The sequence below is a fragment of the Spodoptera frugiperda genome, chromosome 24, assembly GCF_023101765.2.
Source record: "Spodoptera frugiperda isolate SF20-4 chromosome 24, AGI-APGP_CSIRO_Sfru_2.0, whole genome shotgun sequence".
In the NCBI taxonomy this organism is placed as follows: Eukaryota; Metazoa; Arthropoda; class Insecta; order Lepidoptera; family Noctuidae; genus Spodoptera; species Spodoptera frugiperda.
In genome coordinates this window covers 2,899,309-2,925,024 of record NC_064235.1, presented here as the reverse complement: position 1 = coordinate 2,925,024, position 25,716 = coordinate 2,899,309, and the positions used below count along the sequence as shown (strand labels likewise).

General features: G+C 39.9%; 5 protein-coding genes and 3 long non-coding RNA genes across 15 annotated transcripts in view; 5 read left to right on the top strand and 3 right to left on the bottom strand.

The window, feature by feature from the left end:
• Positions 1 to 25,716, bottom strand: part of LOC118278720 (alpha-centractin) — an 800,945-nt gene that overhangs the window by 318,471 nt on the left and 456,758 nt on the right. The window lies entirely within an intron of this gene.
• Positions 1 to 25,716, bottom strand: part of LOC118278399 (uncharacterized) — a 136,103-nt gene that overhangs the window by 9,161 nt on the left and 101,226 nt on the right. The window lies entirely within an intron of this gene.
• LOC118279032 (synaptic vesicular amine transporter) overlaps positions 1 to 25,716 on the bottom strand; it is a 418,685-nt gene that overhangs the window by 318,471 nt on the left and 74,498 nt on the right. The window lies entirely within an intron of this gene.
• On the top strand, positions 123 to 4,801 carry LOC126912261 (heterogeneous nuclear ribonucleoprotein A3-like). Its single transcript, XM_050703820.1, has 2 exons — positions 123 to 294; positions 3,896 to 4,801. The coding sequence occupies exons 1-2, from the start codon at positions 193 to 195 to the stop codon at positions 4,163 to 4,165; spliced, it is 372 nt and encodes a 123-aa protein (XP_050559777.1). The 5' UTR covers positions 123 to 192; the 3' UTR covers positions 4,166 to 4,801.
• LOC126912297 (uncharacterized) overlaps positions 9,191 to 25,716 on the top strand; it is a 126,150-nt gene continuing 109,624 nt past the window's right edge. The window contains exon 1 of the long non-coding RNA XR_007706928.1: positions 9,191 to 9,274. This is a non-coding gene — a long non-coding RNA (uncharacterized LOC126912297). The remainder of the gene's footprint in view (positions 9,275 to 25,716) is intronic.
• LOC126912266 (uncharacterized) lies at positions 9,409 to 10,919 on the top strand. Its single transcript, XR_007706881.1, has 3 exons — positions 9,409 to 9,550; positions 9,965 to 10,212; positions 10,830 to 10,919. It is a non-coding gene; the product is annotated as an uncharacterized LOC126912266 (long non-coding RNA).
• Positions 12,065 to 15,163, top strand: LOC126912265 (uncharacterized). Its single transcript, XR_007706880.1, has 4 exons — positions 12,065 to 12,083; positions 12,159 to 12,258; positions 12,890 to 13,125; positions 15,094 to 15,163. It is a non-coding gene; the product is annotated as an uncharacterized LOC126912265 (long non-coding RNA).
• On the top strand, positions 17,047 to 20,299 carry LOC118279024 (uncharacterized). Its single transcript, XM_050703804.1, has 3 exons — positions 17,047 to 17,214; positions 18,366 to 18,825; positions 19,549 to 20,299. Exons 1-2 carry the CDS (start codon positions 17,167 to 17,169, stop codon positions 18,813 to 18,815), a joined length of 498 nt encoding a protein of 165 aa, XP_050559761.1. The 5' UTR covers positions 17,047 to 17,166; the 3' UTR covers positions 18,816 to 18,825; positions 19,549 to 20,299.

Genomic DNA, 25,716 nt, shown 5'->3' with positions numbered 1-25,716 from the left:
ACCAATATTCGGCCTTCAAACCTAAAGGCCGAAACTCGCAACCAATATTCGGCTTCCACACATCTGCACCCGTCCTTACACCAACATATACAAACGAATTGTCCATCGGAACACGTCACTATACCACGAATAGTATAGGTACGTAGATAACATCGATAGCCGATAAAGAACCCGATTGAAACAATATATTACATGATATGTGGAATATTTTCATCGAAATTCAGTCTCATTCTAACCATGGGGTGCATTAATAGTGTGAGCTGTTGTTTCATACCATGTTGTGATTGTACTGATGTGAGTATTCGGCTTTTTAATTTTTTATACTGTATTTTTTTTTTATGAAAAGACGTATCACCTTCTGGTAAGCAATCGCCGCCGCCCATGAACACTTGAAACACCAGAGGCGTTACAAGTGCGTTGCCGGCTTTTTGGGGGTTAGGAATTTAAGGGTTGTTCGGAAATCGGGGATTGGGAAGATTGGAATTGGGCCTCCGGTAACCTCACTCACACAACGAAACACAACGCAAGCGTTGTTTTACGTCGGGTTTCTGCTCGGCCGTGGTATCACTCCGGTCGAGCCGGCTCATTCGTGCTGAAGCATGGCTCTCCCGCACTTAAATATTAACTACACTTAATTATTTATAAGTCTTTAAGGTTTAGTTTTCTGTGTGTTAAAATCATCTTCTTTACGTGACAATCCACTGCAGGACTTTAGACCTCTGATCCGGAGCTACGGACTACCTAGCGGGGTTACCGGGGCTCCGGTAACGGTAAACGGGGTGGGTTTTAGTCAGTAAGAGTCTCTCTGAGATCTCTCTATTACTGATGACTAAAACCACCTCGTTCCTAGCCCTGAATTCCTGTTCTTAAACGTGAACCTTTTAAACTGTGATCTCTAACCTGCCTGCAAAGATTATGGCAAACCCTCTTATATAGAAGAGGCTTTTGCAAATATGATGACTTGATAGAGACTCGTGATGATAATGATGATAAATCTTCAATGGACACTGTTTTGTTTAATTCACATATTAGAGGACATAGATAACTGGTGACTTATCTATGTCCTCTAATATACTTATCAAGTATGGAAATAAGTTTGAAGAGGTGTATGTAGTTGACTACGAGTACTTACCGTTGCTAAGGAAAATAATTAAATTAAATGTAGGAAGACCTTGGGCGAAATTAATGGCCTATCTTAATTCAAAATCCATGTGGTTTTTTTTTGAGGGGGAAAATTATCCAATGACTTCTCCCGCCTTGGGCGAGGCGAGAGGGAGTGTCAGACTCTTACTGACTAAAAACCACCCCGTTCCTACTCCTGCTTTTCGAGCCGGAGCCCCGGTAAACCCGCTAGGTAGTCCGCAGCTCCGGATCAGGCATCAGCCCTACTGGGCCCCATCTGTGGTGGTCTGATGGCTCTTTGAGGCGCGCGCGGAACGCGACGCGCCACACGCACGGGTCTGGTTCTGGTCGGGCGGCGAGCTACCCTTGCTCGCCGTCCGCAGACCCGCACTTACGGTGGCCGGAGATCGTCGCGCGATCCCCGACGCCCGGAAAATCCATGTGGTTGTGGATCGATTTTTGACAGTAGTTGTATGGTATGGAGTTTCTATCGTATAACAAATAAAAATAAAAATCGTATTTAAATCGATTTTTAGTCCACAGATTCTTTCGGCCATTAGTCAAGTTAAGAGTGCCATAATTCCTCTTGAAATAAAGGGTGATGCTATAGCCATACTATATGAAATAGACATCAAGGCTGTTGCTTAGACCGGAGCTGCGGAGAGCCTAACGGGTTACTGGGGTTACGGCTCGAAGCAGGAGTAGGAACGGGGTGGATTTTAGTCAGTAAGAGTCTGACACTCCCTCTAACATCACGGAGAAGTCATTGGATGGTTAAAGGTTACTTTTAATCTCATAAAATAGAATTCGAAGCCACACCGAGGAAAACCACGTTGTTAGCTATCGCCTTAGTGATTACCAACAAGTCATAGTACAATATAATTATTTTCTTATCTTAATCCATTTATTCTTTACATAATATATTTCAATTATTGACTTTTGTCCACCAAGTCCACATTGTAAAGCCATACTTTGGCGCTGCTACGCCAAAGCTTGCAGCGCATCTGCCTTGCACAGCTACATAGCTTAGTATCACTGAAAACGGTCACATAGTTTCACAGTTTAGCTATTATATCTTCATAGCATAGCTGCATAGCACATCTCTGGTGGAAAAACTACTGAATACGTCTCCGGTATCACTATAAAACATTGTTATTCATACACGCTACCGACTTAGATAAAAAGGATTATTGTTGGTATTCGTGTTTTGAAACATCTTTTCCTTAATTCGATAAATATCTTGTCTTGTATATGACACATGTATTGTATTCTAGGAAATATATATTATAGATTAGACAAGATAAAATACAGATAGATAGATAAGGGAACTGCTGATAATATTACATGACAACATATCGTACAATCTCTGGCCATGTTATTAGACGCACCCTTGCGTTTTTAGTAGGTAACTAACAAACCCGGCGAACTCCGTTTCGCCACCAATGACTTTCCCTGTTTTCCTGCTTTTCTCTTAAATATTTTCCTGAATTTTATTTGCTACTAGCTATTTCCGGGCGGTTTCACCCGCTCTGCTTGGTTCCTTTTGGTCATTTGGTGATGTTTTACCTATAGCCTTCCTCAACAAATGGACTATCCAACACAAAAAGAATTACACAAATCGGACCAGTAGTTCCGGAGATTAGCGCGTTCAAACAAACAAACAATCAAACTCTTCAGCTTTATAATATTAGTATAGATAAACCTCACGGAGCCCGAGTCCTTTCCAACGAATGCAAAACCATGGAAATCGGTTCGTGCGTTCTGGAGTTATAGCGTCAGGAAGGAAAACCTGACTTATTTTTATAAGTATTACAGATTACAGATTATTTAGATTTTTATTAGAATAATTATCGTGAGACACACAAAATTAACTAAAAATCACGGTTTACTCACGTACATTAATGGAGAAAAGCTCTAGTTTCGAGTCACATGAGACTCTTTATCATGAGCAGTGTGCGCAAACGCGGCGACGTCGCACAGCCTATTTACTAGCAGTAAAGTCCCTCTGTGACTCGAAACTAGTAGAGCTTTTCTCCATTAATGTAGGTACGTGAGTAAACCGTTTAAAAATTTATATATATGTCTAAGTCATGATTGTTATTCTAAAAGTGCGAACTGCTAGGGAGTGGAACTCCTTGCCGGAGTCTGTGTTTCCTGATGGGTATAACCTGGGTGTCTTCAAAGCCCGAGTGAATAGGTTGCTTATGGGCAGACGTGCTCCATCGTAGGCCGCATCATCACTTACCATCAGGCGAGATAGCGGCCAAACGTCGACCCATTTAACATAAAAAAAGTATTATATCAAGTTTAGGCTTCATAGTTATATATCCATTTCTTCCGTCTTTTAATCGTGTTTTTAGCTATTTTTTACCCGACTGCACTAGAAAGTGGGTTATGTTTTTCGAGAGTATGTATGTTTGTATAATTGTTTGGCACGCTCTGCAGCCTAAACGGCTTGGCGGATTTTCAGCTTGATAGGGGTCGTTTGGTTCGTATTTACTGTGAGAGTGACACTAGATATATTCCAAATATAAAAATAATAAAACTATAAGAAAATAAAATAAAAAAAGTAATTGAAAAAACTAAAAACCCGACTGCGTTTCTTTATAATATGAAAATGAAAACCCGTAAAACAAGAAAGTCATCTTAAAATTGAATTAGGGGTTTTTCATTTTCATGTAAAAAAGAAACGCAGTCGGGGTTTTTGGTTTTTTAAATAACTTTTTTTATTTACAAAGAATTTACACTAATACTTATTTTCTTTCCATTTCAGGGTGGCCAAGTAAATGTCGTAGACGGCGTGGACTTTGGGGGAGGGGGTGGGGTGCATGTAGTCGATGGGATGGACTACGGTGGGGGCGGCGGGGTGCATGTAGTCGACTACGGTGGGGGCGGCGGGGTGAACATAGTCGATGGAGTCGATTATGGCGGTGGGGGCGGGGTGAACATAGTCGATGGAGTCGATTATGGCGGTGGGGGCGGGGTCAACTTTGTGGACAACCAAGGGGGCGGTGGGGTCAATGTGGTTGATGGTCGGTGGTAGACAGAAGATTAACTGTAGAAAATTGTATATAGATAGGGTTAAGGTTATATACGGTAGCTGATTAACAGTGCTAAGTTATGTGCTAAGATTAATGGAAGCAGTGCCGGCGTGAGGGCCACTGATACCCCGGGCGAAAATATTGTGGCGCCCACTTGAGGGAACCAATATCAAGTGTTAGTTTTTTGCTGATCCCAAGTAAAATTATATTAAGAATTTCATCTTTCCTTTAGCGTTACCCAGAGCTAACGACGGAGACGTAGAAAGTTTTATTCTCAATAAAAAATAGAGAGATTCCAACTTCAGACATTGGCACCCCCCAGAATTTGTCGCATTGGGCTATCGCCCCATCCCCCCATAACGCCGGCACTGAGTGGAAGCCAAACGCATCTACAGCAACGTAGCATAGCACATTTCTGGTGGAAAAGCTGTTTTAAAACATCATGCGACGATCAATGAGCCGATCAACGGGTAAAACTGTGTAGAAGTAATTAATTATTATTAGATAATAATAGTAAATATAAGTACAAATACTATTTAATAAGTATTTTAATCTATCTTTTGCATTGAGTTAAAACTGTAGAGTCGCATCACCCATATAAAACTGTATCATTATTTAATTGACCCCAGACGTCTAATTAATAGACATTTGTTGAGTGAGATAGACAATATATTTCTTCCGTTTGATGCGATCCGTCCGATGCGTACGACAGGTCTGTTCACGCTTACCTTTAAAATGTCTAGTGGTTTCAAAGCTACCTCTTTGTGTTAAAAGTGGCTCCATGTTTTTTGATGCGCGTTTATAAAGATTGCCTCTCTATTGGTTTAACTCAATGATCTTTTACTATTGACTATTCTGCCTTCTATAATACGGTGGTTTCCAACTAGTCAAATTCAATACTTTTTAAAGAAATGTCAAAAACGATACGTTTCTATGCAATTTTGTCATCAAATTTATACTCACCCCCTATTACATGGGACTTATAACACAAATGGTGAAAAGTGGGTGCACATTGTATAGCGGCATTACGTGCCGTAATGTGTACCTCTGAGTACCTCTTTGGGGATAAAAAGGCGTGATGTTGCTACAATTTTACATTGTAATAAATAGATTTACAATTTTAATACTTAATTGTCAAAAATTAAGAGGAAAAAATTAGAAAATAAGTAGGTATATCGTCATATTAGTGAATGAAAGTATTATTGTAAAGTCAAAATAATTTATTTTTGACCTAGGAAACTACCCAATTCTCTCGCTTTTTCATGGCTAAACAAACGCCATAGATGAAAAATGTTGAGAGTTATATTTTTCCGTTGGTAACACAAATTAAATATTGTCAAATATATTCTAATTGTGCCACACCACGAAATTGTTTTCCTTTTTTCTGTGGTTGAATGTTTTATTTTAGTAAATAGGTATATAGGGTGACTGGTAATTAGTGAACGATATTTAAACACGTGATTGTACTCATGATTACAAACAACTTTCCCGAAGAAACTTTTGTATATGTACTTATTAGTTTCAAAAATCCGCAACAAAGTTTTCCTACATTTAGATTAAAATAGGTAATAATTGTTTATGTATTTTAATTTAATGCTTGAGGCTGTGTCTTGTAAATAATTATGAAAATGAATGGTGCTATTGTGTAAAACTGAATAAATGGCTTGAAAACATTTACATTGTTTTTTTTTCTGGAAAAAATACTGATCAATGAAACTGTTCCTTGTCACACAGTCAACAATGTCGCGGCGATGTTGCCCGACATCGTCCAACATCTCTTTTTTTATGGAATAGGTGGCAAACGAGCAAACGAATCACCTGATGGTAAGCGATCAGCGCCGCCCATGGACACTTGAAACACCAGAGGCGTTACAAGTGCGTTACCGGTACGTTGCTGTGGATGCGTTTGGTTTCCTCGAATCATATTCATTGGTACACATATCTCTTAGCACTGGTGGAAACGGACTCAGCTAAACTATGTTTTTTATATGGTAAAATGCGAGCTTTATATATGTCTGGTATGCATCGGTTCCCTACTATCGATACGTCTGCTCGTTTGCCGGTTTATACCATAATTAGATATATCACCCGATGGTAAGCAATTGGCGCCACCCAATCCACACATGGACAACCGTAACACTTGAGGAATTACAAATGCGTTGCCTATTAGTGTTTCAGGGATTGGTTGGGCTTCCAATAACCTCACTCACACAACGCAAGCTTTGTTTCACAGTTTCCTATAATGCTGTGGTATAACTCCGGTCGGATCGGCCCATTCATACTGAAGCATGGCTCACAATTACTCCTCTCAAAATTTATAAGGAAAAAATCGAATACTAAATACGTATTACACATATAAATATATTTTGTGTTTTGACAATAAACCACCAAGTATTTATCATTATCTATTTATTGATAATTTTATCATATCTGTTTGTCTATCCAAAAGTAAAATGCTAAAAAGGTTTATTTATTTGTTTGTGTGTATGTGTGTTACTCAAGCACGGCCAACGGGCTGAATGGATTGATATGAAATTTGGAACAGGGTAGATTGATTATATTTTTATAATAACTACAGTGAGACATACTAAATTAACTAAAAATCACGATTTATGAGCAGCGTGCGCAGCAATATACCTTATGGGGAGACCTCTTATAACTTGACTTAATTTAAAGCACATATTTGTTATCATTTTGGCTGACAATGTACGAACAATGAGCGAAATAGGCCCAGTAGGTAAACAACAAAGTGCATTACTCTCTTTGAGCAAATTTGAACACTCTTTACAAATACGGCATTGCAACAGCCGCGTCACATGTCCGTAACATTCCTAGACAACCTACAACATTACAGCTTTTCTGTGGTCAAGGAACATGGAGCTGTTCACACAGAATTTAATACTTGATTTATTTAATTATTTATTTGGTTTGGAAATTCCGTTGAAATATTTAGTTGTATTATGCTTCTGTGGACGAGTACTACTTTCATTTTCATTTAAATAATATGAGTGATCTCCATACTGTATAGTACGCGCAGATCAATTAGTTGGTAAACCTTTTCTCCATTAATTTTACGTGAGTATACCGTGATTTTTAGTTAAGAGGTAGATTATGCTCTGGAATAATACATAGGCTACTTGTTATCTCACGGGAACATAGGAGAAGACGCCATTTTTATTACACGGGAACGCGACCGAAGACGCAGGTAGAAGCTAGTATTATATAATATGTAATCTATAACGTTCCTGAAAAAAAAACCAATGATATCAAACGCAAAACCATTTTATCAACAGGTAAAGTGTACTGTTTATTTATTAATTAATATTATCTATAGGCACTAATCCTAATCTCAGCTTTAATTTATCTAGAATTAATACAGTGGCATAGAGTATTTACCTTGGCGTCGCCCCGTATAAAAAAATATTTGTTAGCGTCTTTTTTTGCCCCCCCCCCAAAGAAAAATGTGAGGTTATGTATCTAGTATGTACATAGGTATTAATCTACCCTTCAAGAAGTAATATACACTATGTAACCCAGTATTGTATCGTGAATCTGATTGGAAAAGAGAGACCTATGGAGTTTCTTGCTCGTTCTTCTCCATAGGAATCTACACTTTGGAACGAGCAAATAGAGCAACTAGAGGACTGACCGACATTTTTAATATTTGCTATGACGTTCAAAAGTGCCTTCCTGGTCTACTTGAAATAAATAATTTTGCCTTTGACTTTGGAGTTTGGGGGAATCATCGAATGACTTTTCTCATCCTGTTTCTTAAGCCTCAAAGAGGATAATTACCAATGCTATAACAGCGAGTCCCTGATTATGATATTTATTTATCGTATTAGGTGTGCCTATAAAGATAGATGTAATGTTAAAAGATAAATAAATGTTATTTTTTCTAAAGTTGCTGCCCAAGTTTTAAACGCATGCTTTAGGCAGAAAAATGGAATTGATTATTTTACTTTTGTAATTTCTGAAATGTCATATAATAAATTGGTAGGTAAGTATTTATTTTTTGCTTACGAACGTTGAGACCTCCGTGGTCCGGGGTGCCCGTATAATTGATAAAACAAATACGGCGCTAGCTATGCCCCTGACACCCGGGGACCGGGGGCCCCGTATAATTGGTATGATAGATACGGCGTTAGGTACGCCCCTGAATAAATATTATAAAGAGAGTTTATAATGTAAACTGTTTGTTTGAACAAAACTACTGAGCTTTGGTTTACTTTACCCATGGACGTCCTAAACACCAAAAGGGCCTTTTGGTGTTTAGGAATTTAAGGGTTGTTGGAGATCGGCAATTGGGAAAGGAGTAATTTGGGCCTCCGCTAACCTCATTCACACAACGCAAGCGTCAGTTTTCCGTCAGTTTTCTGCTCGGCCGTTGTATCACTCCGGTCGAGCCGGTCCATTCGTGGCGAAGCATGGCTCTCCCACACTTAAAACACATTGATAAAACCGTAGCCCAAAACTAGTATCTCTATGACTCAAAAATAAAATCGCAAAATTTCTTATCATTTTCCAAATACGTTCTACCTGTATATAGATTGTGAGACAGATTACTGTAATGTACTTTATGTGTAGATAATCAACCGTACTTATATAATAAATGCGAAAATGTGTCCGTCTGTTTATTTGTCCGTTTATCACGGCAAAACGGAGCGATGAATAGGGTTGATGACGGGGTATGAAAATCAAAAATCTATTTAGTCCGTCAGTTAGGTAATGAAAATATATTAAACACGTATTTTTTTATTTTGTCATATAAGATAACAATACTTAGATAAAACAAATCAAAGTTTAGGAGTGGGAGTGAATACGTCATTTCTAAGTATAAAACGTACCTAGAAGTGACGTCATGCGAGATTTCAAGTCGATATATCTTCAAAAGTATTTGTTTCCGTGAGAAAAGAAAGAAAACGTGATTTTTTTAATGGAGATAGCTTAAGGAATGGGGTGACATCTAACTTCTCATTTGTCTAAAATCTGGGGGGAATATGAAGTATTTGGTTTTTTTTTCTACTTCTGATGGTAAGTGATGATGCGGCCTACGATGGAGCACGTCTGCCCATAAGCAACCTATTCACTCGGGCTTTGAAGACACCCAGGTTATACCCATCAGGAAACAAACTCCGGCAAAGAATTCCACTCCATAGCAGTTCGCACAAGGAAGCTTGAGTATGGAGCATTCCATAATTTTTAAGTCAAAATTTCCGCGGGCAAAACCGCAGGTAAAAGCTATAATATACTTTAAGTACATATGTGTAGATTATCATACAAAGCCAGGTATTTTAGTCAGTGTGTTGAGCAAACGAAGACGGAATTGTCATTTGTTTTTTTTTTGTAAAATAAAAAATAAACTTCTCAATATGAGTGGCGTTCAGGTATGTGTTTATTATTTTATTTTGTGTTAAAGTCAAAATTATTTATTTTAAATAGACCGATCTCTTTTGCATGCAACTCACGTTACCGACCGACGCGCCAACCGTCCAGTCAATTTGTTGGTCAACATGCTCATTTTCGCGATTCTCTTTTAAATTTTGAGGCTACTACGACTTTAACAAACTCAGCTGTCTACTCAATTGCGTCTTCACTACATAGTATAAAACAAAGTTGCTTTCTTTGTCCCTATGTCCCTTTGTATGCTTAAATCTTTAAAACTACGCAACGGATTTTGTTGCGGTTTTTTTAATAGATAGAGTGATTCAGGAGGAAGGTTTATATGTATGCTAATATATCACCATTGCATCCATGCGAAGCCGGGGCGATAACATTTAATTATTTAACACATTTTCCAGATTGTTGACGATGACAACGGTGGAGTCAACGTTGTTGACGGTGACGGAGGCGTCCAGTTTGCTGACAACAGCGGCGGCGTCCAATTTGCTGACAACAGCGGCGGCGTCCAATTTGCTGACAATAGCGGCGGCGTCCAATTTGCTGACAACAGCGGCGGCGTGCAATTTGCTGACAATGACAGTGGGGTCCAATTTGCTGGTGATGACGGTAGCGGGGTCAACATTGTCGGTTGAATTATTAAGTTTTAGTAAGTATTTGTTTTTATCTTTCTAATAGACTTGGTCTTCTGCCCGCGAACTGCACGCCATAATCTACACCTGACTTTGTCCACGTTCCCATAGGATAAAAAGCCGGAGCCCCGGTAAACCCGCTAGGTAGTCCGCAGTTCCGGCATCCCGATATCTTCAGCCGTTTTGACGTGATTGAGTAACAAACATACATATAAATTTTCCCATTTATAATATTATTAAGTTGTTTTTTCGTTGTATTAAAAGAGGTTTGAGTTCCACAGTAAATGGAAACGGGGTTATCATGATTATGATAAGCTAAAGTATGATAGGAAGTGTATAGATAAGTTATAAATGCGATAGGTTATAAATAAATTCGATTACCGCACGGAACAACTCTTTGTGTGATCCACAAATTGTTGTTTTGGGTCTGGGTGTCATGTGTATGTGAACTTGTATGTTTGTAAACGCACCCACGACACAGAAGAATACCTAGTGTAGGGCAACACCATCGGTTGTTTTTAAAAAAGGTTATAGATATAAACCGATGGTGTCGCCATCTGCTCATGTCAAAAAATTAACATCACGTATTAAAAAGTGCTAGCTGATATCTAATTCACATTTTTTTTTGTTGCAGGTATCTAATCTATTAGGATAATTACTGTATTAATATTATCTACTGATTAATTTTAATGGAAAATAAATAAATCTCCTGATCAATACATAATTGCTGTTTATTTTATTTTATTTTATTGTCATCAACTCTTGCGGCTGACGTATGCGCCGACTAAGGATGCTTTTCCACCAGAGATGTGCTATGTAGCTATGCTGCGAGGATATAATGACTGTGAAACTATCCCGTTTCCACTGATCCTAAGCTATGTAGCGGTGCAAGTAAGATGCACTATGAAGATGTCCGAAGAAGTAGCTGTGCGAGAAACGATACGCAGCTGGCACTCCAGCTGCTTATCGTTTGCGGTGTATCGATAGTTAGGAAGCCATCTATAGCTCGCAACTTTCCATATAAAAACGTAATATCTTAGCTGTCTCCGTTTCCACCAGTGCTAAGTTACGTGTACCAATGAATAAATGATTGGTGGAAGCCAAACGCATCCACAGCAACGTAGCATAGCACATCTCTGGTGGAAAAGTCTCATTTCATATTTGGACGCCATAGTCATAATGTGATGCAAAAAAGGGTGAATTTTATTTCGCTGTGCGGCCAGGCTCTTACATTACCTGATCTCCGCTTCCGAGTCTTAAAGCATGATAATATAATAAGTTATTCTACTAATATTATAAATGCTATGTGAGAATGTATGAATGGCTTTTTTAAATCACCCAATGACTTCTCCCGCTTTGAGCGAGGTGAGAGGGAGTGTCAGACTCTTACTGACTTAAAACCACCCCGTTTCTACTCCTGCTTTTCAAGCTGGAGCCCCGGTAAACCCGCTAGGTAGTCCGCAGCTCCGGATCAGGCGTCAGCCCTACTGGGCATCTTTGGTGGATATAGGGATGAGTGGATGTATTTTTCGCAGTATATGGATGTAAGTTTGGATTTGGAGATATCCCAAACAGAGAACATTATAGTAATACGTACAATAATTTTACATGAATATTATGGTCTCACAGAAAACTGGCTTGAAAACCGCTTGCGTTGTTTTTGTTGTAGTGAGGTTTCCGGCCCAATTATCCCCCCCCCCTCCCTAATCCCAGCCAGTGACCAATTTACAAACAACCCTTAAATTCCCTACCTCCAAAAGGCCGGCAACGCACTTGTAACGCCTCTGGTGTTTCGAGCGATCTCGAGTGAGCACACTTTGAATTGTTTCACATTGACAAAAAAAATCACAGGAAATCGCAGCATTTCTTATCGTATTTCCAAAAAATGGTGTGTATATAGATTGTAAGACAGATAAAATATAATGTACTTTAAGTAGATAATCATACCAACATATATTTATAGGTATTTTAGCCAGTGTGCGAAGCAAACGAGGTCGGATTGTCATTTGTTTTTTTTTGTGAGTTAAAGAAATACCTACATCAACAAAATGAGCGGTGTCCAGGTTAGTAGTTATTACTATTATATTAATAAAAAGGTTTTATTTAGTTTGTCCCGTATGTTTGTTTGGGTCAAATTTAATAATTCGATTTTAACTAACAATCCCGGTTTACTCTATCTAATACATGAATGGATGAAAGTTCTGCTAGTTTCGAGTGACAGAAGGACTCTTAATCATGAGCAGCGCGCGTAGATGGGTGCGCAACGCCCCCAGCACTTACGCACAGTCTTACCGGTAGGCAGCGCGACGTCGCCGAAGTCGCTGTCGTTTTTTTTTTTACATTTAATGGGCCGACGTTTGGCTGCTATCTCGCCTGATGGTAAGTGATGATGCGGCCTACGATGGAGCACGTCTGCCCATAAGCAACCTATTCACTCGGGCCTTGAAGACACCCAGGTTACACCCATCAGGAAACACAGACTCCGGCAAGAAGTTCCACTCCCTAGCAGTTTGCACAAGGAAGCTTGAAGCGAAGCGCGCCAAGCTTTGAGTTCCTTTGTTACTCGAAACTAGTAGACGTTTTGTCCATTAATTTACGTGAGTAAACCGTGATTATGAATGATGTAATTTAGTATGTCTTACGATAATTATTACAAAAATATAAACAATTATTATTTATGTATTAATTGTTCAGGTTACCGACGGAGACAACAGTGGAGTCAACGTAGTTGACGGTGGCGGTGGGGTCCAGTTAGTCAGCGGTGGGGTCAATGTCATTGATGGTGCCGTCATGTTCGGGGGTGCAGTCAATATTGTCGACAACGGGGGCACTGTTGTCGACGGCGCTGTTATGTTAGGCGGTGGGGTCACTGTTGTTGACAACGATGACTCAAGTGGGGTCAACATTGTTGGTTGATGAATTTAATTTTAGTAAGTATTTTTCTAACAATATCTTCTGATTTTTTTTATGGTATAAGCCGGTAAATTAGCTGACGTATCACCTGGTAAGCAATCGCCGCCACCCATGGATTTCCGAAACACTAGACGTGTTACAAGTGCGTTGCCGGAAAGAGGGTTAAGAATTTAATAGTGGTTGAGGAAACGGGGAATCGGTAAATTCGGATTCTCTGATAACCTTACTCATACAACGAAACACAACGCAAGCGTTGTTCACGTCGGCTTTCTGTGAGGCCGTGGTATCACTCCGGTTGAGCCGGCGCTGTATTTAATTTATTGCGTGATCGAAGACAGTCATTCAAGTACCATGGTTGTATTTACTGTAGATCCTGGTAAACAAAAGTTCCGGCTGTTTTGGGAGGTTGTGGCGGGCCTGTGTCATAAAATACGGATTTATTTAAATCGTGACTCGCTCGTCTGGTCAAGTGGTCGCAAGTGCGACTGTCGAACAAGGGGTATCGGGTTCGATTCCCTGGTCGAGCAAAGTATAACTGAGCTTTTTTCGGTGTTCTCAAATGTTTTCATGTGATCTGTAATCTGCATCTCTGCATACCCCTACGGAGATAAAAAGGCGTGACGTTGTGTGTGTGTTAAATTCTATTTTACCTCTGTCTACGCCTTCGGGGATTACAGGCGCGATATGCTTGGAGGCAAGCTGGTCCGGCTCCACAGGAGAACGAAAAAAATGTAGTAATATAACCATGTTATTTCGATGTGTTCTGTACGTTATACAATTATTGTAAATGTGAGAGCCCTGTAATTAACTGAAATCAAATTAGACTAGTAGAATGCATTTATGTCAGCTTGGAGTTGTCATGCTCACTCAAATGTCTCATTGGCGGTGGCACGGGCATTGGATCGCTCGATTCCCGGGTGCAACATGGTTGAGTTGGGCGGTGCTGGTGTACGTGTCATGTTCGTGAACGGGCGCTGTCAACTGGGACTGGTCAGCTCCGGACTGCATTATTTTTTATTGTCCTCTAGGTTATTTTCTTTTTCTGTCGCTTGGACTGTATATTAGTTTTACATTGTTCTCACATAGTTGAAGTAATCGAAACAATGTAACCAAGAAATGTATTGTAAATCTGATTGAAAAAGAGTAACCTATGGAGTTTCTTGCTCGTTCTTCTCCATAGGAATCTACACTTTGGAACGAGCAAATAGCTTCACTAGAGGACTGACCGACAGACAGACGTTATTAATATTATTATATTTGCTTTGACGTTCAAAAGTGCCTTCCTGGTCTATTTGAAATAAATGATTTTGACTTTGACTTTGACTTTGATAATATGTGATGTTATTATAATTTAGCCACGTAATCATCACATGATTTCTTAGACGACAAATCATAATTAGTAATTATTGTTATTTTATTATCAAACAGGTAAATTCATTGAAATTCATGATAAAAGATAATTATAAGAATTATTATGAATAGGTCTTAGTCTTGAGATTAAAACTATATTTAGATATCACGTTATTTCAATATTTTATTTGTAGAAACTAGATACCGAAGGGGTAGGCAGAGGTACACATAACGACATGTAATGCCACTTTAGGGAACAGAGAGAAAAGTTGCCTAAGAACAGGAGGATCCTCTGACCAAGCCAAGGTGATCGTGCCTGGCGGGCTTTCCGCCCAACTGTTGTTCGTTGGGATTTTCTATCCATGCTTATTCACATGCAAACTTCATATTATGTGCAATGTAGGATTAAGACGTCATCCGTTGATTTGCTCGTCGATAGTCTATGTGCGACTTCTGTCATCTGTCACTCGTCACTTGTCAGAGTGTCGCCACATACCATTTCTGATATAAGTCCCATGTAATTATGCCTATTGTTAGGTATACCTGAGACCCCTTGACCGGCAGTCGTAATTGCAATCACTCGACCAACGAGGCAGTCAAAATAAAATTAATTTACATAATTTTCTTTGTTGCAGGTACAGAATCTATTAGGATAAATACTTATTAATATTATCTACTGATTAATTTTAATATACATATAACATTTTAAATAAATCTCCTGACATAAACTTTCTTTGTACATATTATTTCCTGTTTTATCGATTAGGGAAGGATTCGCCCTCCTGTGGTAGTTTCACGTCGGTGTACAACTCGGCCGTGGTATCACTTCGGTCGAGCCGGCCCAGCAGTGCCGAAGCATGGCTCTCCCACACTTTGTTGTCTGTTTGTTTGTCCGTCTTCCATGGCAAAGCGGAGCAACGAATTGACGTGATCTTTTCAGTGGAGATAGTTGAAGAGACGGAGAGTGACATAAGGATCGTTTTTGTCTCTTTCTAATCCTCACTTCCCTAAAACGGGGTGGAAGTTAGTATGCAGCATTTCTAAAATTTCAAGGAAAAAAGTTAAGAATTGGCAGGCGGACTATTCATGTCTAACACATAAAATTTTGTGTTCAATGTGGAAATAATCTTTAGGTATAAAAGATATCCGGTTTACCGATACCTGTACCTACATCCCAAGTCCCCCTTCCCAATCCCCGAACAACAACCCTTAAATTTCTAACCCCCAAAAAGCCGGCAACGCACTTGTAACGCCTCTGGTGTTTCAAGTGTCCATAGGCGGCGGCGATTGCTTACCATCAGGTGATACGTCTGCCCGTGTTCCATAAAAAAAAACATTTAGTTTATTTGGAAATTTGCTCCCAACCGAAGCTGCGGACAAAGGGTTTGTCGTTTCATAAAAATAAATAAATATATTATTTTCTTTATTTGTGAACTAATCTTCTTTTACCCCTTTAAGGGCCTATGCACACCACGTATTTTAAACGCGCCGTCGACGCGCGTTTGTAGCGATACAGACGCGTTACGCACGCAAGTTAGACGCAGCCTGTAGACCTTTGCACACCTGATGCGCTTGTGTAGCGATACAGACGCGATGCAAACGCGCGTGTGTAGCGATACAGACGCGATGCAAACGCGCGTGTGTAGCGATACAGACGCGATGCAAACGCGCGTGTGCCACGCGTTTGTATCGATACAAACGACAACAAACTGCTCAGGAGCAAAACGCGCCAGCGACACGCGTTTTGGAATCGCGTTTAAAATACGTGGTGTGCATAGGCCCTAACAAATAACTACAAAGACATATTGCAATGACTAATAAAATTACTTTCTACGCAGTAATGTAGCATTGGACGATTACTTACTGCTTACTTCATAGGTAATTGTTTGAAGACACTTATGATAAACAGATTAAATACGAGTACTTGTCTATTTCTCTGAAAGTGTGTCGTCACATTTAGTATACAGGATAAATAAACAAAGCTAGATTCAGTACAGAGACAGTAGCTATTGTTATACTAAATTGTACGCTTTGTAACGAAGCCATATCTTTTGTAACTAGACTGCCTCGTTGGTCGAGTGGTCGCAAGTGCGACTGCCGAACAAGAGGTCTCGGGTTCGATTCCCGGGTCGGGCAAAGTATTACTGGGTGTTTTTCTTTCGGATTTTCGAAAATTTCTCAGTAGTAGCACGGAGTCTGGAATTGTGCCCAGTATGTGGCAATAGACTCACACCACCTATAACATGGACCTTATAACATAAATTATGAAATGTGGGTGTACATTGTACAGTGGCAATACGTGTCATAATGTACAATTGTACACCTGTAATTTTTTTTAATGAGGGGAAAATCATCCAATGACTTCTCCCGCCTTGGGCAAGGCGAGAGGGAGTGTCAGACTCTTACTGACTAAAAACCACCCCGTTCCTACTCCTGCTTTTCGAGTCGGAGCCCCGGTAAACCCGCTAGGTAGTCCGCAGCTCCGGACCTCTGCCTACCCCGTTCGGGGATTAAAGGCGTGACGATATAAGTATTGTAAACCAACAAATAACTTATCTACAGGTACTGATTACCAATATATCTGTAGATAACACTATCATAACGTTTGCTTACTTTGATAATGCTATTTGAGTGACAACCTCGTCTCACTTGAGGAAAATTATTGTTTTAAAATTAATATTGTTAATTCATTGTATTGAATAGACAAAATGAGCGATGAGAGAGTGCATTTTGTTGGTGGCGATGGTAGTGTTCATGTAAGTAGTTTGTTTTGGAGTATTTTTAAGGTTTTTAAGCATAAGTGTGGAAGAGCCATGCTTTGGCACGAATGGGCCGGCTTGACCGGAGTGATACCTCGGCCTCACAGAAAACCGACGTGAAACAACGCTTGCGTTGTGTTTCGTTGTGTGAGTGAGGTTACCGAAGGCACAATTAACCTTTCAATATCCGATTCCATAACAACCTTCAAATTTGTAACCCTCAAAAGGCTGGCAACGCACTTGTAACGCTTCTGGTATTTCAAGTGTCCATGGGCGGCGGCGATTGCTTACTATCAGGTGATCCGTCTGCTCGTTTATCGGCTTATACCATAAAAATAAATTATAAAAAAACTTCTCGTATTAGAACTCTCTATTTTATCGAAGATGCGGTCATTAACACGTATGATATATATCTTTGTGACGTGAGCTCGAGAGATACCACTATGAATACCTATAACTTTTTGTATTTTTTTTTGAGTGGTGATAAATCATTCTATGACTTCTCCCGCCTTCAGTGAGGCGAGAGTGAGTGTCAGACTCTTACTGACTAAACACCACCCCGTTCCTACTCCTGTATAGAGCCAGAGCCTAGCTAAGACAAACTAGACAACTGCTGGCAGGTTATAGAGGGGCGCCGCGCCGTGAGACGCGCTTACCGTACGCCCATAGAGTGAAAGCGGTGCTAAAAAAACATAGAGGCGAGGTGCTTGCCTAGGGCGCTATCTAGGTATAAACCACAACTGAGCCATCATATCAACAGCCTATACTTAGCCACTGATGACCAAAAGCCGTAGAGGTCAAAGAGGAATGTTGTGGAAGCCCGAAAGTATAAGACGCCCGCTTCTCGTGCAAGAAAACTATCAACGGCAAAGTACCAATGTGACTTTTTCCGACTTGTACATACTTTCTAAGATTATTTAGACACCTGGGCTTATAATTTGTAATTATTTCCAAATCCCCAACCCGCATTGAGCAAGTTTTCCCAATCTTCCCAATCCCCGATTCCCAAACAGCCCTTAAATTCCTAACCCCCAAAAGGCCGGCAAAGCACTTGTAACGCCTCTGGTGTTTCAGAAACCTCCGGGCCACCACGATATTCCTCAGATTCCGCCTCTAAATAAACCACAGTCTTAATCTCCCTATTCCAGGTGACTGACTACGTGGAAGGAGGTGGTGGTGTCCACATAGTCGACGGAGATTATGGAGGGGGAGTCCACGTAGTTGACGGACAATATGGAGGAGGGGTACACGTGGTTGACGGTCAATACGGTGGAGGAGTGAACTTCGTGGATGGCGATGGGAGTGCCGTTCATGTGGTCGATGGCCAATACGGCGGCGGAGTCAATTTTGTCGATGGCGATGGGAGTAGTGTTCATGTAGTCGATGGCCAATACGGTGGAGGAGTGAATTTTGTCGATGGAGATGGCAGTGCCGTTCATGTAGTCGATGGCGATTATGGGGGAGGAGTCCATGTAGTCGATGGACAATATGGGGGGGGAGTCAACTTCGTGGATGGGGATAGCAGTGTCCATATCGTGGATGGTGATTACGGAGGCGGTGTCCACGTTGTAGATGGCATAAATTTTGACGCACGTTGATTTGCTTTTTGTAAGTATTTTTTTTTTTCTAGTAACCAAAGTCAAGTCAAAGTCAAAGTATTTATTTAGGGTACATTATAAGTTGTAGGGTATGCTGCTATACATGAATAGATCCTGCTATGTTTTGCTTCGAAAAGCGCACAAAATTTTATAATATGTCAAAAAATTTAAAAATAATTGGGATAAAGTATATATAAGCAAATGTCAATAGCGTGTGATAGTGATAACAGTCTTACGGCGCATTCCAATAAACTACGGATCGTTAAATTTGCTTACGAGCCGTAGAATTTTGACATAAGCTCCATACAAAATGTGTCAAAATTCGACGGCTCGTAAGCAAATTTAACGATCCGTAGTTTATTGGAATGCGCCGTTAGTAGTCCAACTTCAACATATCCTAGGTTTTATTGTAACTTTCGTGAGAGATACTAAATTAATTATTATGTTATCGGCTTAGTCACGTAATTGTTTGACGAGGAACTCGACTAGTTAGTCAGTAGCAGCGCGACAATCGCCGCGTCGTGTGTCGCGGAATGCTGCTCATGAATATGAGCCTCTAGTATGGCTTGAAACTAGTCGAGTTCCTCGTCAAACAGTTACGTGAGTAAGCCGATAACATAATAATTGGTCCATAAGTTACGTTTAAAAAAACTGACTTAAACTCTCTTTTTTTTTTAAAGTAGTATAAAATATACCTACCATTACTATTAACTATTTTTTGTTTTGTTTTCAGCTATCAGCATCGGAATTATAATCATCATCATCATCATCATTGAAGGTATCACTAAGGTTAGGGCCTTATACATATTATTATTAAAACACCATGGTTATTCGATTATAGCGCAATTCATTACTTACCAATAAAAAAAGATTAGAGTTGACTCGGTACCCGAGGTTGTGGACTGTCTTTTAAAGTCAAAATGAAAACATTTATTTCAATTAATTCTTTGACACTTTTTGAAACGTTAAATTGAGTTGTCCGTCAGTTTGTTTGTTAGTAAAACTAGGCGCTCGTTCCAAAGTGTAGCTTCGAATGGAGAAGAACGAGCAAGAAACCCCATCGCCGGGTTACAGGGGCTCCTCTTCGAAAAGCAGGAGAAGGAACGGGGTTGTTTTTAGTCAGTAAAGGTCTGACGCTCTCTCTCACCTCGTCCAAGGCGGGAGAAATTATTGGATGAATTTGCCTCCTTAATAAAAGGGTTGCCTTAACTAAACCAAGTTTTACATAACCGCGGACATTCTGGTCGTCCAACAGTGGTGTATTAATATAAAATAAGGTAAGGTCCTAATGCCCGAATACTCAAACGCTATTCAATTTTAAGACGCTCTCAAATGTAGTTCTGTCACTATCAATTCTTTATAAAATGACAGAGATAGCACGATATTTAAGTACAATTTAAAATTGAATAGCGATTGAGTATTCGGGCATAAGTCATTTAAAAATTAACTGTAATTTGTAAATAAATTCGATTTTATACACTTTTGCTAGTTGTTTGTATTTTTTTAACGTTACCCCCCACCAGGTTTATCTAGGTTAGTGTTTAAGCACTCGCCTGGGAGTGAGAGGTGTATAACCCCCATGAAACAAAACCTCTGGCAAGAAATGCTATTACTTAGCGGTTCGGTAGCGGTTAAAATAATACAAAATATTTGTCTATATATATTATCTAAGTAATACCCAACTCTTCATAGTCATACTGGTCTTAAAATAAATCAATAAAATTAGATAAAAATACAAAGCTACGGTTACTAATTAAACTATATATAATTTAAAATGTTTTTAAAACAAGTACTGTAATATTTTGTAGCGCCTACAACAAATATGATAGCAACAAAAAGCCGTAACAATGAAAATAGACACATGTAAACAGTTAGGCGTTTGTAATGTAAGTGTGGGAGAGCTATGCTTCGGCACTGCTTTGCTGTATCGGCTCGACCAGTATATCACGGCCTCACAGGACATGGGCGTGAAACAACGCTTACATTGTGTTTTATCCTCTGAGTGAGGTTACCGGAGACCTAATTGAAATAAATGGTTTTATTTATCTCAATTAAAAGAAAACAGGCGCTATTTGGAAAGTAGTTTAGTGAGTCTTATCTTATCATAATAATTATTTGTATTAAATGAAAATAAAATATTTTATATACTTATAATCCTAATACTAGCGCCACCTACGCATTCGGTATGACAGGTGAGAACTAAAACTGTAAGAATAATTCAATCAACAAAGAGTTTCATCAATGCCATGTCAGAGACAAATGTCTTGACATCATAAAACTATAAGGGTGATTTTCCACCAGAGATGTGCTATGTAACTATGCTACGAAGATGCAATAGCTAAACTGTGAAACTATGTGACCGTTTCCACTGATACTAAGCTATGTAGTTGTGCGAGGAGAATGCGCAGCTCGAATATGCGATTTATCGATAGTAGGGAAGCCATACATAGCTTAGCAGAGTCCGTTTCCACCAGTGCTAAGCTATGTGTACCAATGAATATGATTGGTGGAAGCCAAACGCATCCATAGCAACGTAGCGTAAGCACATCTCTGGTGGAAAGCGCCCTAAATGGGAAAACTGGTAGATCTGTTTGAATGTCTTTTAAAACAGAGCTATGGATTGACATGATTTTTTAAATGATTAGATACCTATGAAGTGATGAAAAGTAGCGAATGAATACGACGGGCAATTAGAGTTGTAGTTTTTCAAAAGTGTCTGTTCGTGAATAATTTGAAATAGGTAAATGCTTTTACTTTATTATATATTACTGCGAATACATTCACCTTGTTTGCATCGAAAATATTTGTTAGATCATATTTTAAAAGTTTTGTGAAATCCGCAAAGGGCCCAGTAGCAACACAAAACTGTAACAAAGTAAATAATAGAAAAATAGACTTACCAGTACCCAAAGAACTCCGAAAGATCCATGCAGTCAATTTCTTTCCGCGTCTCAGCAACTTCAGCAATCCCTGAATCGACGTCTTCTTCAGAACTTGACGCACTATCGCTCTCTGTATCCGAACGCGCGTTGTTCATCGCATTGACAGTGACACTGACAGTTGACAGTTGACAGATGACAGTTAAACCAATATGGCGGTTTGACGTTTAGTGTTGTACAAGTTTGAAAGTTTACGGTTTTTCGTTCAGTTGTTTACGGTTTTTTTACTTTTGGTAATTTGTGATTGTTAGGTACGGTTTTTTGTGGTAGAGTATTTTGTTTGTTGTTTATTCCGGTATGTTGATATGTTTTTGATATTTAATAATATATAGATCTTTCCTAGTTTAAAGCTTCTGCCGCTCAAAAGTATCTATAAACCCTTCTGCTTATAAGGCCGGCACTGCTGGGCCGGCTCGATCGGAAGGAAACCACGGCCTCACTGAAAACCGACGTGAAACAACGCATTCTTTCTTTGTTTTTTTTTTTCAGAATCGTCTACGCAAAAACCTTGTTTGTAAAACGATTTAAATATAAATTTATAAATTTTCATACCCTATCATCATCCCTATTCTCCGTTTAGGCACGAGACAGCATCACCTGTGGATGACACATTTACTCTTGGCTTATATCCTAATTATCAATTGTTGGCTGTCAAGACAACAGGTTTCGCAATCAAATTGATATCAAACAATCAAATTATTATGTATGTACTGCACACATGACTGCACCAGAGGCGTTACAAGTGCGTTGCCGGCCTTTTGGGGGTTAGGAATTTAAGGGTTGTTGAGGAATCCGGGACGGGCGTAATTAGGCCTCCGGTAACCTCACTCACATAACGCAAGCGTTATTTCACGTCGGTTTTCTGCTCGACCGTGGTATCACTTCAGTCGAGCCGGCGCATTCGCGCCGAAACATGACTCTCCCACACTTTCATGGTTTTTTAAGGGTTGAAAGTCATCCAATGAATTCTCTCGCCTTGGGCGAGGCGAGAGGGTGAGTCAGACTCTTACTGACTAAAAACCACCCCGTTCCTACTCCTGCTTTTCGAGCCGGAGCCCCGGTAAACCCGCTAGGTAGTCCGTAGCTCCACACTTTCACGATTAAAACGATCATCAACGTTTCTTTATAAAATGGAGTGCTCTAAGGAATTGTTTGGTCTTATACCTGTCGCTTTGTTTCGCCATCGACCTACAAGACAGCACTTCCATCCCCATCATATAGATGGTTGGCAGGCCACAACTGTGCGCTTCTCGCGAAACTTTCTGCCTCGCACAGCAAAACTGTGGAATGAGCTGTCGTCGGTGGTATTTCCGAACCGATACGACCTTCAAACCTTCAAGAAAAGAGCGTATTCCTTTTTAAAAGGCCGGCATCGCACTTGTAACGCCTCTGGTGTTTCAAGTGTCTATGGGCAGCGGCGATTGCTTACCATCAGGTGTTTTTTTTTTTTTTACATTAAACGGGTCGACGTTTGGCCTCTATCTCGCCTGATGGTAAGTGATGATACGGCCTACGATGGAGCACGTCTGCCCATATACGTTTGCTCATTTACCACCTATTCCATTAAAAAAAAATGTTCGCAAACAAAGACAGCGCGTCCATCTTCGCCGTGCCCTCAAAATTCGATTATTCTATTTATTCTCAGCTGGCAAACAGCGTTTGACATTTACATGTGAGCGGCGGCCAACTACATCCCAGCCAGTATTAATACCGACCTCATTACACACGTAAAGCCATTATTTCCTGGTTGATTGAGCTTTGGATTCGACGTTTACATTAAAACAAGTTTAAAAAACTGATTAAACTCTCCTTTTTTTAATAATAAAGTCGGTTAATGCCCTAAAATTTGGTTTTAAGTGTAACAATTGAGATATACCACGGCCTCATAGAAAACTGACGTGAGATAACGCTTGCGTTGTGTTTCGTTATACGAGTGAGGTTACCGAAGGTCGAATTATCGCTCTTCCCAATCTTTCTAATCCTGATTTCCCAACAATCCTCAAATTCTTAACCTCCAAAAGGCCAGTAACGCACTTGTAAAGTGATGATTAGTCACTATCAGGTGATCCGTCTGCTCGTTTACCGACTTACACCATAAAAAAACAATTATTTTTCTGAAATCCACATCAAAATCGGTTCAATCCAACTTGAGATAATCGCACAAATGCACACAAATGACTCCACGGTAGGCGCGGTGGCTGGGCAACCGGCTGCGCAACGTGTAGCAGGTTCGATTCCCGCACGGAGCAACTCTTTGTGTGGTCCACAAATTGTTGTTTCGGGTCTGGGTGTCATGTGTATGTGAACTTGTATGTTTGTAAACGCACCCACGACACAGGAGAAAATCTCAATGTGGAGCAATGTTTAAAAAAACATACAGGTCAAACTGAGACCTCTTTTTTTTAAGTCGGTTAGTAAAATATGATTTATCCCTATTGTTATTAGAGCGTAAACAATTAATGTGTATTTAAAATGCTTAATACATCAACATCATAAGCTTAGGTGGTGATTAATTTAAACGCATCATTGGTGAACCGTCAGCCAAGACATTCAGTACATAGGTAAGAAAATAAAGATAGATTCAGTACAGAGACAGTAGCTATTGGTTGAGAATGAAAGTGATGTGATAAGTAATCGTTTACTTATTTATTAATTACATTTTTAAATATTTAATGAGAAAAGAAAAAACATTTAAAAAGATAAAAAGCAGTAGCAGTAGCAGTAACGGTTAAATCCAAGCTACCCGGGTCAGGGCTCAAGAGAGAGGAATTTCCGGACAATACGCGCTGTGTCCAGTAGTACTGCCTTCTGCATCAGGCTCTTGATCCAACCATCTAACGTTATGTGATTATTATTACTATTCGTTTTATGTTATAAGTCGGTTAACGAGCAAACGTATCACCTGATGGTTAGCAATCGCCGCCGCCCATGGACACTTGAAACACCAGAGGCGTTACAAGTGCGTTGCCGACCTTTTGGGTGTTAGGAATTTGATGGTTGTTGGGAAGGGGTAATTGGGCCTCCGGTAACCTCACTCACACAACAAAACACAACGCAAGCGTTGTTTCACGTCGGTTTTCTGTGAAGCCGTGGTATCACTCCGGTCGAGCCGGCCCATTCGTGGCGAAGCATGGCTCTCCCACACTTAAATGTATCGAAAAGTCGAAATATCTTTTTTCAAAAACCAACCTTATTGCATATAGATAATATCCTACATGTGTGACGTCATTGTTTTAGAATAACATGCTGCGCGCATGCGTTATTCATTGTGCAATCTGTTTGTCTCAACGCTATATGCAACTAGGTTAGGAGGTGACGCAAAATGCTTTGAATCATTTTAATTAAATAGATTTACGAACCTTCATTTAGAGAGCTATTATTTTTTTATTTAATTTATTGTAAAAGTATTGACATTTTTTTATTAAAACATTGCCACACGTTGTATTTGTCAGAAAAAATAGAAGTCGGCAGATTGTTCTATTCCCTAGCTGCACAGATTAGGAAGGGGACCTAGGTTTACCGAGGCTCCGGCTCGAAAAGCAGAAGTAGGAACGGGGTCGCCTCGCCTAAGGTGAGAGAAGTAATAGGATGATTATCCCCCTTAAAATAAAAACTATCCTACAAACATGTTATATCTAAGCTGTGAAACTATGTGACTGTTTTCACTGATACTAAGCTATGTAGCTGTGCGAGGAAGATGCGCAGCTCGATGCGATGTATCGATAGTATATAGTAGCCACCTATAGCACGCATCTCTCCGTGTAGAAAAAGTGCTTAGCTGGGTCCGTTTCCACCAATGCTTAGCTATGTGTACCAATGATATAATTGGTGGAAGCCAAACGCATCCACAGCAACGTAGCATAGCACATCTCTGGTGGAAAAGCAAACAGCAGAAGGGGTAGGCAGAGGTACACATTATGACATATAATTTCACTATACAATGTACACCCACTTTTTCACTA